The 14,295-nt window shown below is 41.2% G+C and overlaps 2 protein-coding genes across 3 annotated transcripts in view; both read right to left on the reverse strand.

Annotated features, from left to right (window-relative positions):
- Positions 1-5,654: 5,654 nt before the first annotated feature.
- Positions 5,655-10,012, reverse strand: LOC117491789 (fibroblast growth factor 6-like). The gene is made up of 3 exons (XM_034141881.1): positions 9,667-10,012; positions 8,995-9,098; positions 5,655-6,015 (listed from the first exon to the last, which is right to left on the reverse strand). Exons 1-3 carry the CDS (start codon positions 10,010-10,012, stop codon positions 5,839-5,841), a joined length of 627 nt encoding a protein of 208 aa, XP_033997772.1. The 3' UTR covers positions 5,655-5,838.
- A 1,356-nt stretch (positions 10,013-11,368) lies between these two features.
- The window catches only part of LOC117491560 (solute carrier family 45 member 3), a 35,212-nt gene continuing 32,285 nt past the window's right edge, over positions 11,369-14,295 (reverse strand). For both annotated transcript variants that reach the window (XM_034141611.1, XM_034141612.1), the window contains one exon: positions 11,369-14,208. In XM_034141611.1, coding sequence (XP_033997502.1) covers positions 13,807-14,208 — 402 coding nt within the window. In that variant the 3' untranslated portion in view covers positions 11,369-13,806. The remainder of the gene's footprint in view (positions 14,209-14,295) is intronic.

Below are 14,295 nucleotides of genomic sequence, written 5' to 3' on the forward strand. Positions count from 1 at the left end.
TAGGTGTTTTTAGTTTGCTGTGCTGACTTGGAAATGTTTATCTTCAGAGGAATTTCCTTGGAAGAGCTGCTTTATTTAAACCGGGGGAATATATATACATATTTATTTTTGTATATGTTGTCTTTTATGGTTGCTTATAGAAAAAGTGACCTTTTAGCACATCCGGCTGACCTTAAGTGCACTTACTAAAAGACGGTACATTATTCTAATTTAGTATTTACTTCATTTTAATGAAATAGCAGTGTACCAAATGAACACCACTTCTATTTTACCTAGAATTAGAGACAAAATATGACGTCACGTCCAGGAAAGTTGTTATAAAATTACAAGTCATGTATTAAGAATAGAAAAATTAATTAAATAAAGTATTAGTGCAAATGTGATCTCATTTCTGTTTAGGTTCATTATTATCTGAATTTTCTCTCAGACTCCTCAGAATGTTGCCCTTCAAAGATGCATTAACACACGTTTCTGTGCGATTATCATTGTAAACATACAGCTCTGAACAATTAAGAGCCCACTCCACATTATTCTTAAATATCAATCTCTACATATATGGCAGCCATTCCATTCCAGTGTCTGTTGAATTCCAACACAGAGAAATGTTGTCAGTAGTTTATAGAATAAAATAAAAATGTTTTAAATTTTACTCAAACACATAAATAAATAGTCAAACCAGAGAAACTGATAATCCTGCAATGGTCTCTTATTTTTTTCAAGAGCTGTATATATAGATATATTTTTATTCCTAATACCTTAAACATTTAATCAAATAACTTCTATTCTTACAGTTCTAATTTTACATTTACAGGGTACATATTTGTTCAATATTTTGTTTCTGTTTGTCTTTGCACCAATACATAAACCAATTCCATTTATGCGAAAACCAACTTGGAAACAAACCAGAGTCAGATTCTTTACCAGAAGAAGGCGCCACATACTTACTGATGGTAATTAACTGTACGTGACTTTGGATTGAGGTCAAACGTTTAACAGTTTCTCTAACAATCTGTGAACAAGAAGCATGACTTAGCACAAGGGCAACTTTAAAGCATTCGATCACAAAACAGCTTTTAAAAAACGTCTTTTATTATCATCTCAGGAATACAAGTTGACTGCTGTGCACAGCACATACGTACAAAAATAAAAGGAAAACCATTTGTAATATAGTTTTTTACTTACTCATCATCTTTTTTTCAGAAACAAATGATTGGAGAAGTCTGTTGTTTCAAACTAATTTACAATCATTTCAATAATCGGAACTAAGGCAGAAGGTGAGGTATATGTTAAAAAAGAGGAGGGGGACTCAGAGGAAGCACTCTCCCCTCAGTGCAGGAATATAAAACTGAGAGAAACACAAAGGCTGCCGGCACACAGGGACACGCACACACACACAAACACACACACACACACACACACACACACACACACACAAACACACAAATCTGATCCCAGATCCTCCCACAGACCTCTAGTTCCCTGTGAACCAACACATTTGAAAACTAGCCGAACAGGTATGATTAGCACAATGGCAAAATCAAGACACTGAATCCTAAATAAAAGGGGGGGGGGGACATATACCTAGTCCATTCAGAACTCTATGTGCATAATGTGGAATCAAGGAAGTAAGGGTTAATGTTGAAAGGTGACATACCATTAACTACCTTCTCTCAGTTACCGCTGTATCATACAACCTTTTCTGCCTCAAAACAGCATCATGCTTAAGTTGTAGAACTTCTAACAGAGTCATATTTCTCAAGCTTTCAAAATCTGACACCAAGCTGAGTAGCTTTCAGTGTAAACAGCTTAGAGGGGCCATTCTTACTTTGCAATACCCATTCAACTCATCGTTTGTTGTGCTAGCAGTGTTCTCTGAAAAATACAGCACTAAATCAGAAATGTCATACAGTCATAAACACAATGTTGTCAAAAACAGCACTTTTGATCTTGCATGTCTGCTTGTTTAGATGAAAGAGTATGAAGGGAAACTACGGAAGCCAGGAACCTTTAGTTGTATGTGAAACAGGTGGGGGGACATTTCCCAGGTGAACATAAACTGTTTTGTCAGGATAATTTGTATTGTTGTAATACTCATTTTGTCCACAAGAGGGTAAAATGCACGGCTCCTAGTGGTCTATCATGTTTTCTTGCTGCTGATTTTAGATCGCCCAATTAATGCGAATTGTATGTACTCTGTGTTCAGAATTTAGAAAAAAATGTAAAGTGAAGTGGAAGAAAACATTCATGTTTTTAGTCCTAGGACATAAATGTAGTGTTGCACTTCGGCTTCTTGTGGCCTAAATAGGTACTACAACAACAAACGCTTTTTCATAAACACAGGACAATATTTCTTTTGGATCAGGCTAATAAAATTGATCACCAAAATGTATTTTCCCACTTGCCAGTCAGGGATTAGAAATATAATCCGCCCTTGCTCAGTAAATGGCACCATAAACAAAAACAAAAACACATTTTTTTAAATGCACCTTTTGTATACTTTGACAAATCAGCCACAAATACTCGTCCAGCCAAATCCTCACTGCCACACAATTAGTCCATAAAAAGCTACAAGTGATCATTCGCTGATCAAAGTGCACTTTTATGCACAGTATATAACAAGAAAAACTGACCAATTATCAGTGGTGTAATATTCAATAACATTAAACCTGACAGCCCGGGAGTGTCAAGCTGCTCTCTATGATCACAGTATTCAGTCCATCAAACAACCCGTTCACCTGAAGAGTCCCTTTCCTGGAAGCATTCGATTGTTTTTTTAAGTGATCATTTTGCTACATAACTACCAGCTCAAACCAGTCAGTGCTTTCTTCTGACAGAAATCCACTAATAGCCTACGTTATGCCTTTTTCCTCTACTTCTCGTCTTCATCCTCTACTGTGAGGAGAGTACAGTACATCAGTGCGCAGTCAGACAATGCCCTGTTATTCCTGACTCAAGGTAAATTGATCTGATACCATCTCTACTGTCGCTTTGGCAGAAACAGAACATGACAGGAGCATGCTCAGTATGCACACGCACACACACACATGCTTACAAACACACTTCTTCTGGAAAGATACCGCACGTTTGTCTCTGCTACTCGACACAAGCTGGAGCTTAAAGGGCACATGAACTGTCCTACTCACAGACATTTAGTCAGTGCGTTACAGTAATGTTAGAAAGGGCACAAGGTAAAATATGACAACATACAGTATATCTATAACAGCCTGGCTACTTTCCCTTTACCATATTTCACAAACTGGCCTTGACTGGTGGTTTGCTACGTACATAATATTGCAAGTCAAGTACCACAATGTAACAACTGAATTCAAAATCATAGAAAAAAGAAAAAGAAATCAAGCTCTATCATGCCATATTTGACATTAAAAAGACTCTGCTCAGGAGTATAAAGGAGTACGAGAAAGGTGCAGAATCATTCACATCTTCATTGCACATTACAAGACAAACATGTATGCCTTGATCAATAAATAACACAACAGGTGCAGAGCCCCGGAAAACAAAGAAAGTGGTTTAACATCGACCAGAAAACATGCATACATCAGTTATGCAAAGAAAAGAAAGCCCATATCTTTGACCTTGGTATATAAATGGCTGAGATGAATAGGACGAGAACCCACTGCGCTGACCCTCCAGTGTGAGGTCGACGCACAAGGGGCCCGCTCCTCTGATGCTCAGGTATTTTACCCCACATTATTCACATCCTTGCCGAGTTAAACAAACAACCAGTGCCACATGCAGAGTTCCTTATAAGTCCTCTGTACATCATTGCTATCTTCAACTTTGCTTGCTCTTTGCCCTTTCCACCCCGGTCTCCACAATGGAAAACTACCGTATCTGAAAGAGGAGCGCAAGCACTTCAAGTATGGTATGCTGCATACACACAGTCCGAATGAACATTGCAAATAAAAACCCTTGGGTTTACTGCTTTTTGCAACATTGCTAATGTTAATGTCCTGGTTTTGGAAAGTTACACATTTTCTCAAGTGTTTGTTGTAGTTATACTGATTTTGGCCACAAGAGGCTGAAGTGTAATACTAGCCCATTTCCTTTAAACAACTAAACGTATTACTCCACTCTAAACACAAGGTACATATTACTGTGTGTCTTCTAGCTAAATGTATTATGATTATATCAATATATGTATAAATCGTGTTTCAACCATAACTAACCAGGAAACGATTCTCCTGACAAAAAAGAAACATTTATTCAACAGCAGAACTTGTTTTTACCTAACTGACGGATGAGAAAAATGTACGAGCAACTTGAAGAGATTATCCTGGGCAGCACTTAGATCAGATTTAAAAATATCTGCAGATTTGTTTTCCTCACTTGCCTCTCAGGGCTTCCATATATGTCTTGCATTTACAAAATATATGCATGACAATGTATACGTAGCTTTAAAATCTTGGATCCAAAAGCGCAGTCAACATCTTTGAAAAGTCAGACAGACCATCACAGTCATGAACTGTGAAGCAGTTTCCTACACAACTTCAAATGAATGCAGCAAACCATTATATTTACAGTGAACTGACAACTCAATCACCTCCTGTGTAACTTCACTTGTTTCTGCATAAACACTTTAAGTGCCAAATATACTCAAACCAGTGTGAAATCCTCCGCTCCCACTGTCACTTTGCTATCAGGTCTACATTGCAAAAAGAGAAACCTTATAAATTGTCAAAGTACCAAGGCTATACACCAGATGCACCATATTTGACCAACTCAGTTTGAACTGGAGGGAAGTACACAGCAGACAGAAACAGAGGACAATCTTTCTCCATAGTGACAGGTCGATGCTATTTTGTTACACAGACGCTCGCTTGAGCTGCCCTTTTCAATTTGAGCAGCTCTCCATCTGAGTAATTCCTCACACATACTTGAAATAAAAGCATGCCCACATACTGTATATACCGCACACTCATTGTAAAAGTAAAACCGGAGATTGTCAAAGCTCCCTTGGACATGATGGGGGGGGGGGGGGATGCTGACTCTAAATCTAGCTTTCCATAATAACAAGAGGCTCCACTGGGTTCTGTGCAGTATAGAGTCTCAATTACTTAATTGATCTAATTATGGAAAGAAAATAAGTGGAGAAACCTCTGGCCCTTCAGGAATTGGGCTAAAGCCTCCCGGTGGTGTCTGAGGGAGAGATGACTTGCGTTTCATTCCTATTTCTGACTTGAGCACCGCGTTTCTCGCATGCAAGGGTAAGGGGGCCGCAAGTAGGAATTCAAGGCACCACCATCTCATGACAAAGCAAAGAAAAAACACCGCCATATTTGCAAGTGCTGTAGTTGCCCTGACCGTGAAGGAGACAATTGAACAAAGAGGAAGGGAAGTGCTCAAGTCCTTGATGGATGACAACAGAAACATATTCAGTAAACAGGCATTCTTCTCTGTAGACATTTCATGCACACATTTCTCTTTTTCTTCTTGCTCTTCTTCTCAGGATATGGTGCTTTGAGGTAATAACGTATCCATTTCATTTCCAAAAGGATGAACTGTCATCTGCGGACAGGCCAAGGACTCAACCAATTCCAGCAAGCACCCATATAAACTGGGGATGAATGACGCCTCTCCATCCCCTCCATAATCACAAAATTATGAAAATCATAAAAGCAGCAAAGAATGGCATTTCCATAATTTCTAATACAAAGGAAGCTACCCAAATATACATATAAAGTTTGAATAAATACTATCAGATATAGTGGTATTTCTTTCTTTTACAGTCCGTGTTGTCTTTTGTGTTTGTACGTACGTATATGGTATTTATGTTACCTGGGAAATAATCCACATGTGCAAAAGAGTTTGTTATTGCCATCATATCCGGGGTAGGAAGTGCGTTACAGTCATGGCAGTGGTGGCCTTGTGGCCCCTCTTCACGCGGCCATGCTTGCTGAGTGCTATGTAGGAGCCTCTGTAAACCAGAGACTCGTAGGCGTTGTAGTTGTTGGCGAGCATGCTCTCCTTGAACTGGCACTCGTCATGGAAGACTTTCTGGAGAGGACAAAGAGACAGACAGCCGGAACTTTAATGAACTGCTTAAAGAAAAATAGACAGTTTGTAGTTTAAAGATATGATGACAAATAGTTCAAAGGTTCTCTAAAAAATGGTGTGCAATGCATACAAATATATACATTTAGATTACACAGAGCAACATAGACAATAAAGAGTCATCTTTATGCAATGTCCCAGTAGCACCAAGCATTCTTATTAGATGTGTTCTAATACATCTGCTGATATTTAACACATGAATCGCTAACACTTCATCACTCATAAACAGATAATAGACTCACATTGTGTCTGCCAAATTGCTATCAAATGTTAGTCTTTTTTTTGTTAGATAAAAAGATTGCCACCACTCTCTTGTTTGTACTGTAAACATGTAGCTAAAACCAGGATATGATTAGCTTAGCATCAAGACTGGAAACAGCTAGCATGGCCCAGTTTAAAGGACACCTATCATGCTATATTTAAATGATATATTGTAGGGCCATACCTATATAAGGTATATTTATACGTTTCTGTTTTCAAAATACTAAACAGATCATGCATTTTAGCCATGCCTCATTTCGCTCTATGTGCTGTTCTCCAGCCCTGTTTTTGCAGGGCGCTGATTCTGTGAGCTGCAGCTGACCACGCCCCCCTGCAGGAGAGGGGAGCCGCTCTGATCAAGTCAGAAGAGGGGGAGAAAAATAGATCTCCGTCCTCCGTGTTTTATTATATAGAGCCGTTATTCATTTGTTTTAAAGCTCAATAAATAACAAAGACCACCTTTGACCGGCACTTTTCTAATTTTGTCCGGAAGATTTAAACTTTAACGGACATGTTGACCGGCGAAAGAAAACCTAACTGAAACTCTGCCGCACGGTCCCCTCGTTCCTTGGAAGAGGCGGAGAGGTGGGTGTTTGTCATCTGCTGGTGGACTAACCGGAGAGAATTACAGTGCTTGCCTCGACGGGGAGGGATTGCATTGAATTACAGCAGCGGGAGCAAACGCTTGCCTTGGGGAGGGAGAAAAAAAGCCACAGCGGAGAATAAACAGAAGGGTAACCATGGTAACCATGCGCGGGAAGTCTTCTTCGCTGCTTTTGTGGCAGACTACAGCGCCACTTACAGGCCTGGCATATGTACTACAGCGTCTCCAGCGCTGTCGAGCAGCAATGGCCGGCCGTGGCCCAACCCCACATTCCCCTGATAGGTGGAGAGTTGGCCCAATAGCCGTAGCGCCACCGTCCTGACGTCAGGACAGTGTTCAAATCTGGATCAGTTTTTATCAGATCCGTTGCAGCCCCTTTTTTAGAGATTTGGGATATGGAGGAAAATAGAGAGGGTTGTGTTTTCTGACACTTGGTGAGTTCCCTGGAACACCGGGGACACATATTCATGTATAAAAGACGTACAAAAGTGCATTTTGCATGATAGGTCCCCTTTAAAGGGAACTGAATCTGCCATACCAACACGTCTTAAGATCACCAGTTTACAATCTTATGTCCGCACATAACCACATATTACTACAATGCCTGTTTAATGCGTAACTGGGGCTGATAGATCCATGTTTTTAACATTTACAGACACAAAGAGAAGAGTGTTGCCCTATGATTCTAGCTGTTATGCTAAACTAAGCTAATGGTTTTCCACAGCTTCTAATTTGACAGACAGATAGTGGGGTATCAATATAATCACACTAATCTAAATACACTAATTTGCCACAGTAGAGAACAATATGACGTGCCTGCCACCGTGCTGACAGTGCATGTCTTGTACAGTGTGCAGCAAACACTCCCCATCAGAGCCATGTGGCCTAATTCAATCTCTTATCAGATCCTCAGCCCACTCACAAGCTAACGCTTCATCACTCACGAGCAGATAACCGGCTCACATTGTGTCTGTCAAATATGTTGGCCACAGCGAGCAAAGCAGCGGCCATTTGTCAGCAGGGCTCTACTAAACACAATGTTTCCCCCCCCCCATGTATAGGAACATTCGTATATTAATAACTGCCACTGCTCCAGAAGCAAACCAACTACATCTTCCACAGCGTACAAATGAGTAATGCTGACATAAAAGATTTGCAATATAATTAAATGAAGTGTGTTTGATAGAGTTAAAGAGTTAAGACGTTATGGTGCAAAATGCCAGCAGAATTTCATATTTAAAAACATCCAGCATACTCAACAGTAGGATCGAATGTAGGCTTCGAGGGACTTACATTTACACACAGATAATGAAATTAAAATTATCACATAACTTAAGAGGTTGATTTGTGTAGCTATTCCTAAATAAATTGTTTTAAATCTGTGTAATATTAACAGTATATATCCTCATTGGTGCTCTTACACCTTTTAGGAAACCTGTAAACTGTCAGAGCTCCATCACTGTTGTAAAGCTAAAGTGTCTCCATGTTTTAAATCGAGGTGTTCTTTGAGGATGACAATAGAACGAGTACATTTTGCAGTTTGCTGAGAATGGCACACAATCGTAAGGCTATGAGGAGATAAAGTTTATTAAAAAATGTTCACTAAATAAAAGGCATTAACTAGAATTTAAAAGGCCTGTTTCAGATTATTTGGAGGCTGGAGAAGGAGCCGTTTGTAAATTGAGCCTTTCACTGATGTGTGTTTGTGTGCACTGCCCTTCAAAATAAACGCTTTGCCGTTAAAATCGATCTCCAGCTCTGCTGACAGGTTTCATTGCGTCAGGGGGGTTTCCCTCCCCCTCTTACACACATACGCATCTGTTAACCTCATCATTATTTACCCATAGGCCACCAGGCTCTAGCATACTTGCTTGAAATAGAGCTTTATACATTCCTGATGATATTAAAATATAGGGGATTTCGCAACACATAATGAACAGCCCCCCTGCTGGCAGAGAGGGCAGCATCCCAAATAAAAGAGCTGCAAGTGCGTCCTATTTCCAGGCTCCCAATAACCAACATTGCTGGACAATAAATGAAATACTGTGCATACCTACCGTTCCGTATAACCTCCCACGGCTGTTCATTGCGACAAACAACTCACTCTTCACCCCATACAGGCTCACCACTCCTCTGTCCACCGTGGATATCTCTATTAGACCTGATGCAAGACAAAGAATGATGACATTAGAGTGGAAATAAAATGAAATACTCACCGACCGTGTTGATTTGTCATGATGACTGTAGCATTGTGTTGTCTCTGCGTCTATGGGTGTAACCTTGCAGTTTGCTGCGCATGCATGCCGAGCCTTTGTTCTGCATCTTTCACCCCATCTTACATTTGCACCCAGGCGCGCGACAATTAAGCGCACTGTGGTTATTGCAATAATCGCAGTAATTGCATTGACGTGCACGGCTATTGGTCTCTGGACCGCCCTCACAGGGCTGCGTAAAAATAAGTTGTGTCTAAAAGCGTCCATACATTCATGTCATGGTTGAGCTTGGGGGAGAGGGGGAGGAAAGGGGGTGCTCAGCACTGATGGATATACTTATTTCTATTAGATTTGTATTTCCCTCGGAAGACATTAATTCTCCATCTCCATCAGAGTCGGATGACATATGATCATGCAAATTAATAAAGGGGATACACTAGCCTGCTCATCACAGATCCATGCTTATTGACTCTTTCCTAATGTATATTGCATTACATCGGGGGAGGTTTAACTCACTGTACTGGTTTTCATTATGTACACCGTTTATCCTGCCGTCGGGGAGGACCTGAAGGTGAAACCCGATGCCCACGTTGCAGTAGAGCCTCCGCACTCTTTTGATGCCCAGCAGATAGTCATTCTCCCAGTTCAGCTCCGGTTTCTGCCCGGAGATCCCCAGTACAGAGCGGGAGAAGAGGGTCTCCCATCGTTTCTCCAATAAAGTTGCATTTGTCCGGCTGCTCGGTAAAGGGTACGCTGACACGATCCCCAGCAGAAAGCCCAGGAGAACCACCGCGGTCAGCGTCCAGTGCGGCGTGCCGGCCTCGCAGGACATACTGACGAGGAGCCTTTGCGCAACGGCCATCCGGTTTACCTTCGGGCCACGTGGTCGAAATTAATGACCCTAAAAATACCGCTCTTCTTGTTTTGCTTCCTTCGGCATGCTGGCTGAGGGTTATTTTTGGAGCGCGGATCAGGGCTTTGGGCATGAAACGCAAGCCCCGGTGCAGAGGAGGAGAGGAGACGGGAGAGTGCGCGGCAGAGCTGGAGGTGATGGTGATGGTGATGGTGAGCTTGGTGCTGGTGATTACCATGTTTTGCAGCTCCACCGCGCCTCTCTCTCTCACACACACACACTCTCTCTCTTCCCCCCCTCTCGGTAAGACTTCGGAATAAATCCTCTCCCTCTCACCAAAAACCCTGTTTCAACATTGCCAGGGCGAACGCATCCCTGGATGACATCATGCAGACCGCTGGGACTATGCAAGGGTAGAGAAGGTGCTGACAGCAGGAAATATACCAAGTGTGTGTGGAGAGTTGGGGGGGAATAGTCTAACTGTCAAAGCTGGACTGGAAGGGGAGAAAGCTTATTGGTGACGTTTAGTGGCCGTGGGCCGCGATGGGGCACTGGGGCTGCTCCCAAATTGGGTCGGTGGTCATATGTCTGTCAGGCCGCTTCCTTATTTAGAAGGAAGGTGTAAAAACAGGCCTACTTGTCACCGGAGAGCAATGACAGGGCTCTTGTGGTCCCACTTCTTCAGCTGCGACGTTCGAGAACTTCCCCCTCAGTAAATGTGGGGTTTTCTGGGCATACAAAAGAGATTATCAGAAGGGTGTGCCCCCCCCGATCCGCAAAGATCAGGGTTCAAGGCCTCAGTGTGGGTCAGCATCCGCCCTGCTGACGTGTCCTTGAGCAAGACTTCCGCCCTCAGCTCTATACAGCAAGGTTGGGTAACGGAGGCCCGGGCTGGCATTTTAATAAAGTATCATATGTTTATGGTCCACCATAACCGGTGCATTTCCCATGGTGAGAACTACAAGGAACAAACTGGAGAGGCCCGTCATGAAATGGCACACATTGTCAGGATGCCATTCCCTGCAACATGAAAGCCTATCGTCTTTTCCATGTAATAGATAATGCCACCAGCAGCATGCCCATGCGTCAGTGAGGTCAGTGCAGTTGCGCACCAGCAGGCTCTTCTGCACACATCAGTTCCCCGAGATCTCCAAAGGAGGGCGCCATTTACAAGTTCATTGGCTCTAGTTCTGTACAGCCTTTAGACTTTGTGTCTGTACGGTCTGTACACCAAAATACATAGGGATTTTGGGACATTAAACACTCTAAAAATTATAATCAATAATGCACAATAATCCAAATGAATATTATTATTTTTAATATTGAGAAGGACAATGTTCGATCAAATTACTCAAGGACAACATCTCCAACAATGCAGTTCATTTATTTTGTATAAAATCTATTTGGTAACTGTAATACACAATCTGCTGAAAATATCGTTAAAATGTAATACAACTTTTTGTTATGGCTGAATGCATTTATGAACACATGTGACTGAAGTTGTATGACAATAGTTGTATTATAAAAAACCTGATCAATCACATCATAACACAATGACTTCTGGCCTGAACATAGTCAGACCATTGGCACTTTCTTTATATGAAATTAAACAGTTTGGTTGAGAGTAGAGACAGAAAACAGCTCCACCCATAAAGATAAATGTAATGTTTTTGTTATGTTGAACAAGAATACAGATCTCAGTTAAGAAGAAAGAAGTGGTTATAAAGACCTAGATAAAGCAGTATGGATCAAAATGATGGTTTCTTATTTGCACCAAAAAAAAAGATGCAACGTTTCAGTTGTGTGTCAGGAATAAGGTTTTCAGCCATTCAGGTTTTCATGTGAATAACAACCACAGGGGGAAATGTCTGACAATTTCTGCAATATGATGGTGAAGTAATCAAAGCAACAAGATCAAATGTGTAATGATAAAATAAATTATAGTTTGATGATGCTTCTATACCACATCTATACAAATAATTTATCTTTTTCACAGAAACTGTTTTCGCCCCTGCACCTCAGAAAGATGCCAAAGAGGCCAATAGTTTAATATGCGCTATTTTGTATTAAAAGCATAATAAATAAATACATATGTACAACATTTTTTTTTTAAAGATGTACAGGCACTTGTAAAACAACCTTTTTTCTGACACTTCAGCTTCTGCTTTCGAAAATATTTTCCTGTGCATTTCGCAATGAAAGGGATAACCCAGCTGCTGAAGGGTTCTGCTCAGCAGTGGTGTCGACATGACAAACAAATCCTCTGCCGCTTTTACTTCTCTCCTGCTGAGCCCGCCTCAGGCCACAAGATCCTTCAGGACTATTTGGATCTGCTGAAACTAATTCTTCACCCCTGGTGTAGGTTCAAACAACCTGGATACTAAGGAACTCACTTACCGGTTTCAAAACAAGCATGTTGTCTAACACCGACAGGCCTATTCCTAAAGCTCAACTAAAGGCCACAACACATTAGTGTATCATACAGCATCTTATAGACCAGGCTAAAGTCAACAGTTTATTACATCTGGTCTGAAAAAACTGTCCGTTTCATTAGCCTCACACTTAAATATTACTCATGTTTTCACACCGTCTGTCCTCCATGTTATGTATACTCATACACACACCTCAACTAATATTAGACTCAATATACAGTGCCTTCTCTTGCATCATTTTCAGTAACCAAATATTTCTATTTACTGCGTTATTTTCATTTTTTTTGGTCTTTAAGGAATGGTTGCTATGAAGTGAGCTTCCATCAGAAATCCCCCTACATGTTTACATACAGCACTATGTAACAAGTCCATCCGGATGTCCTAGATTGTCATTTGAGAAAACAGTAAAACGTAAAGATTTAAGCAGCAGGGAAAGCGTATTTTCAGTGGCATGAAGACAGGATGGGACACTAACAAACATGTACTAACCTGAGACGACTGTCCTGATCAGAAGCATAGTTGGACAGGATGAGCGGCCCGCTAGACTAGATTATTTGTTTTTTATCTAGACAGAGGACGTTTAACGCAGTTCCAGTAAACAGCTTCATTCTAAAAACGCCACAGTCGATAACCTCACCTCAACAGGTTGCATAACAAAATTCCCATAGGGATATACAGTAAGTTTGTATACAAAGTATTTACAGTGAAACTGTTTATTTAGTAGATGACACTAGATAGTGGGGAGGGTAACATCAGATTACAGCTGAATTTTTAAAAGGTATGCATACAAGTCATGTAATGGGGAATACTATGCAGCCTGTAAAAGTGTTTTATAACGTACTCAGTGGCTCTGGAGGAGCTTTGTCAAGTCCCAGAGAAAAACCCTGATCTTAAATTAGATTGAAAAGATAAAAAGGAAAGCTGCAAATTAAAGTGATGGCATGGAGTTTAAAGATGATGGCACTTAGGTAGGGAAGGTATAAAGAAAGATTATTCAGCAGGGCTCCAAACTCACTTCTTGATACCCTTTTGGCACAGCATGGTATTTATCAATGAGATTAACCAAATCAGACGGACTGGCTAAAGTGCCAGAGTCTTGGTAGTGCATGCAATGGCTTGCAGCAGAAAAATTGAAAAAGACGTAACTTTTAAAGAAACATAGCATAACATAACATAACCCTATACAGTCAGAAGCCCTGTATATAGCTGTATTAAGGGAAATGTAGGCAATCAATCATTTTATTTTCATAAAAGCAAACACTTTTCAAGGCGTTCTGGAATCAGTAGTGCATTGTTGAGTTCCCGCCCATGGAACCTGAATGATTGATATATTATAATGATTCCATTGCTCCCACGTTTTACCTCCAAGTCTCAGCTTTTAAGGTCCTTTTGGTCAAAGATGATTTGACTGCCCAAATAGATGGCGATGGCACCGAAAATGGCAGAGCAGGCGATGTAGGCAGTGACGGACTGCGCAAACTGAACGATCATGCCCATGAAGAGGGTGGGGAAAACCTGAGAGAGGAGGAAGGTGCTGTCTAAGATGGCAAAGTCCAAACCCACGCCACGTTTCTCAAACCCCGACTCGACCTCCTCCTGTTCCGTGCCACCGGGGCTGTGAGACGAGCCGTTCTGCTTCAGGGGACCGGGGTAGTACTCATAACTGTCTTTGTTGAACAAAGGGAGCGCGTCTTCCACAGGAGGCGAATAGTCCCGCTTGGGTGGAATACCATTTATATGCACACTTTTGGTTTTCCTTTTTGGCATATAGATCTGAAATGAGATAAGAAAGGTGTCAAGTCACCAAAATATACAGATTAAGGGCCTAGAAAAAAATGCTATGAGGACACATTCTCCATA

This window comes from Trematomus bernacchii, unplaced genomic scaffold (genome assembly GCF_902827165.1).
Source record: "Trematomus bernacchii unplaced genomic scaffold, fTreBer1.1, whole genome shotgun sequence".
Lineage (NCBI taxonomy): Eukaryota > Metazoa > Chordata > Actinopteri > Perciformes > Nototheniidae > Trematomus > Trematomus bernacchii.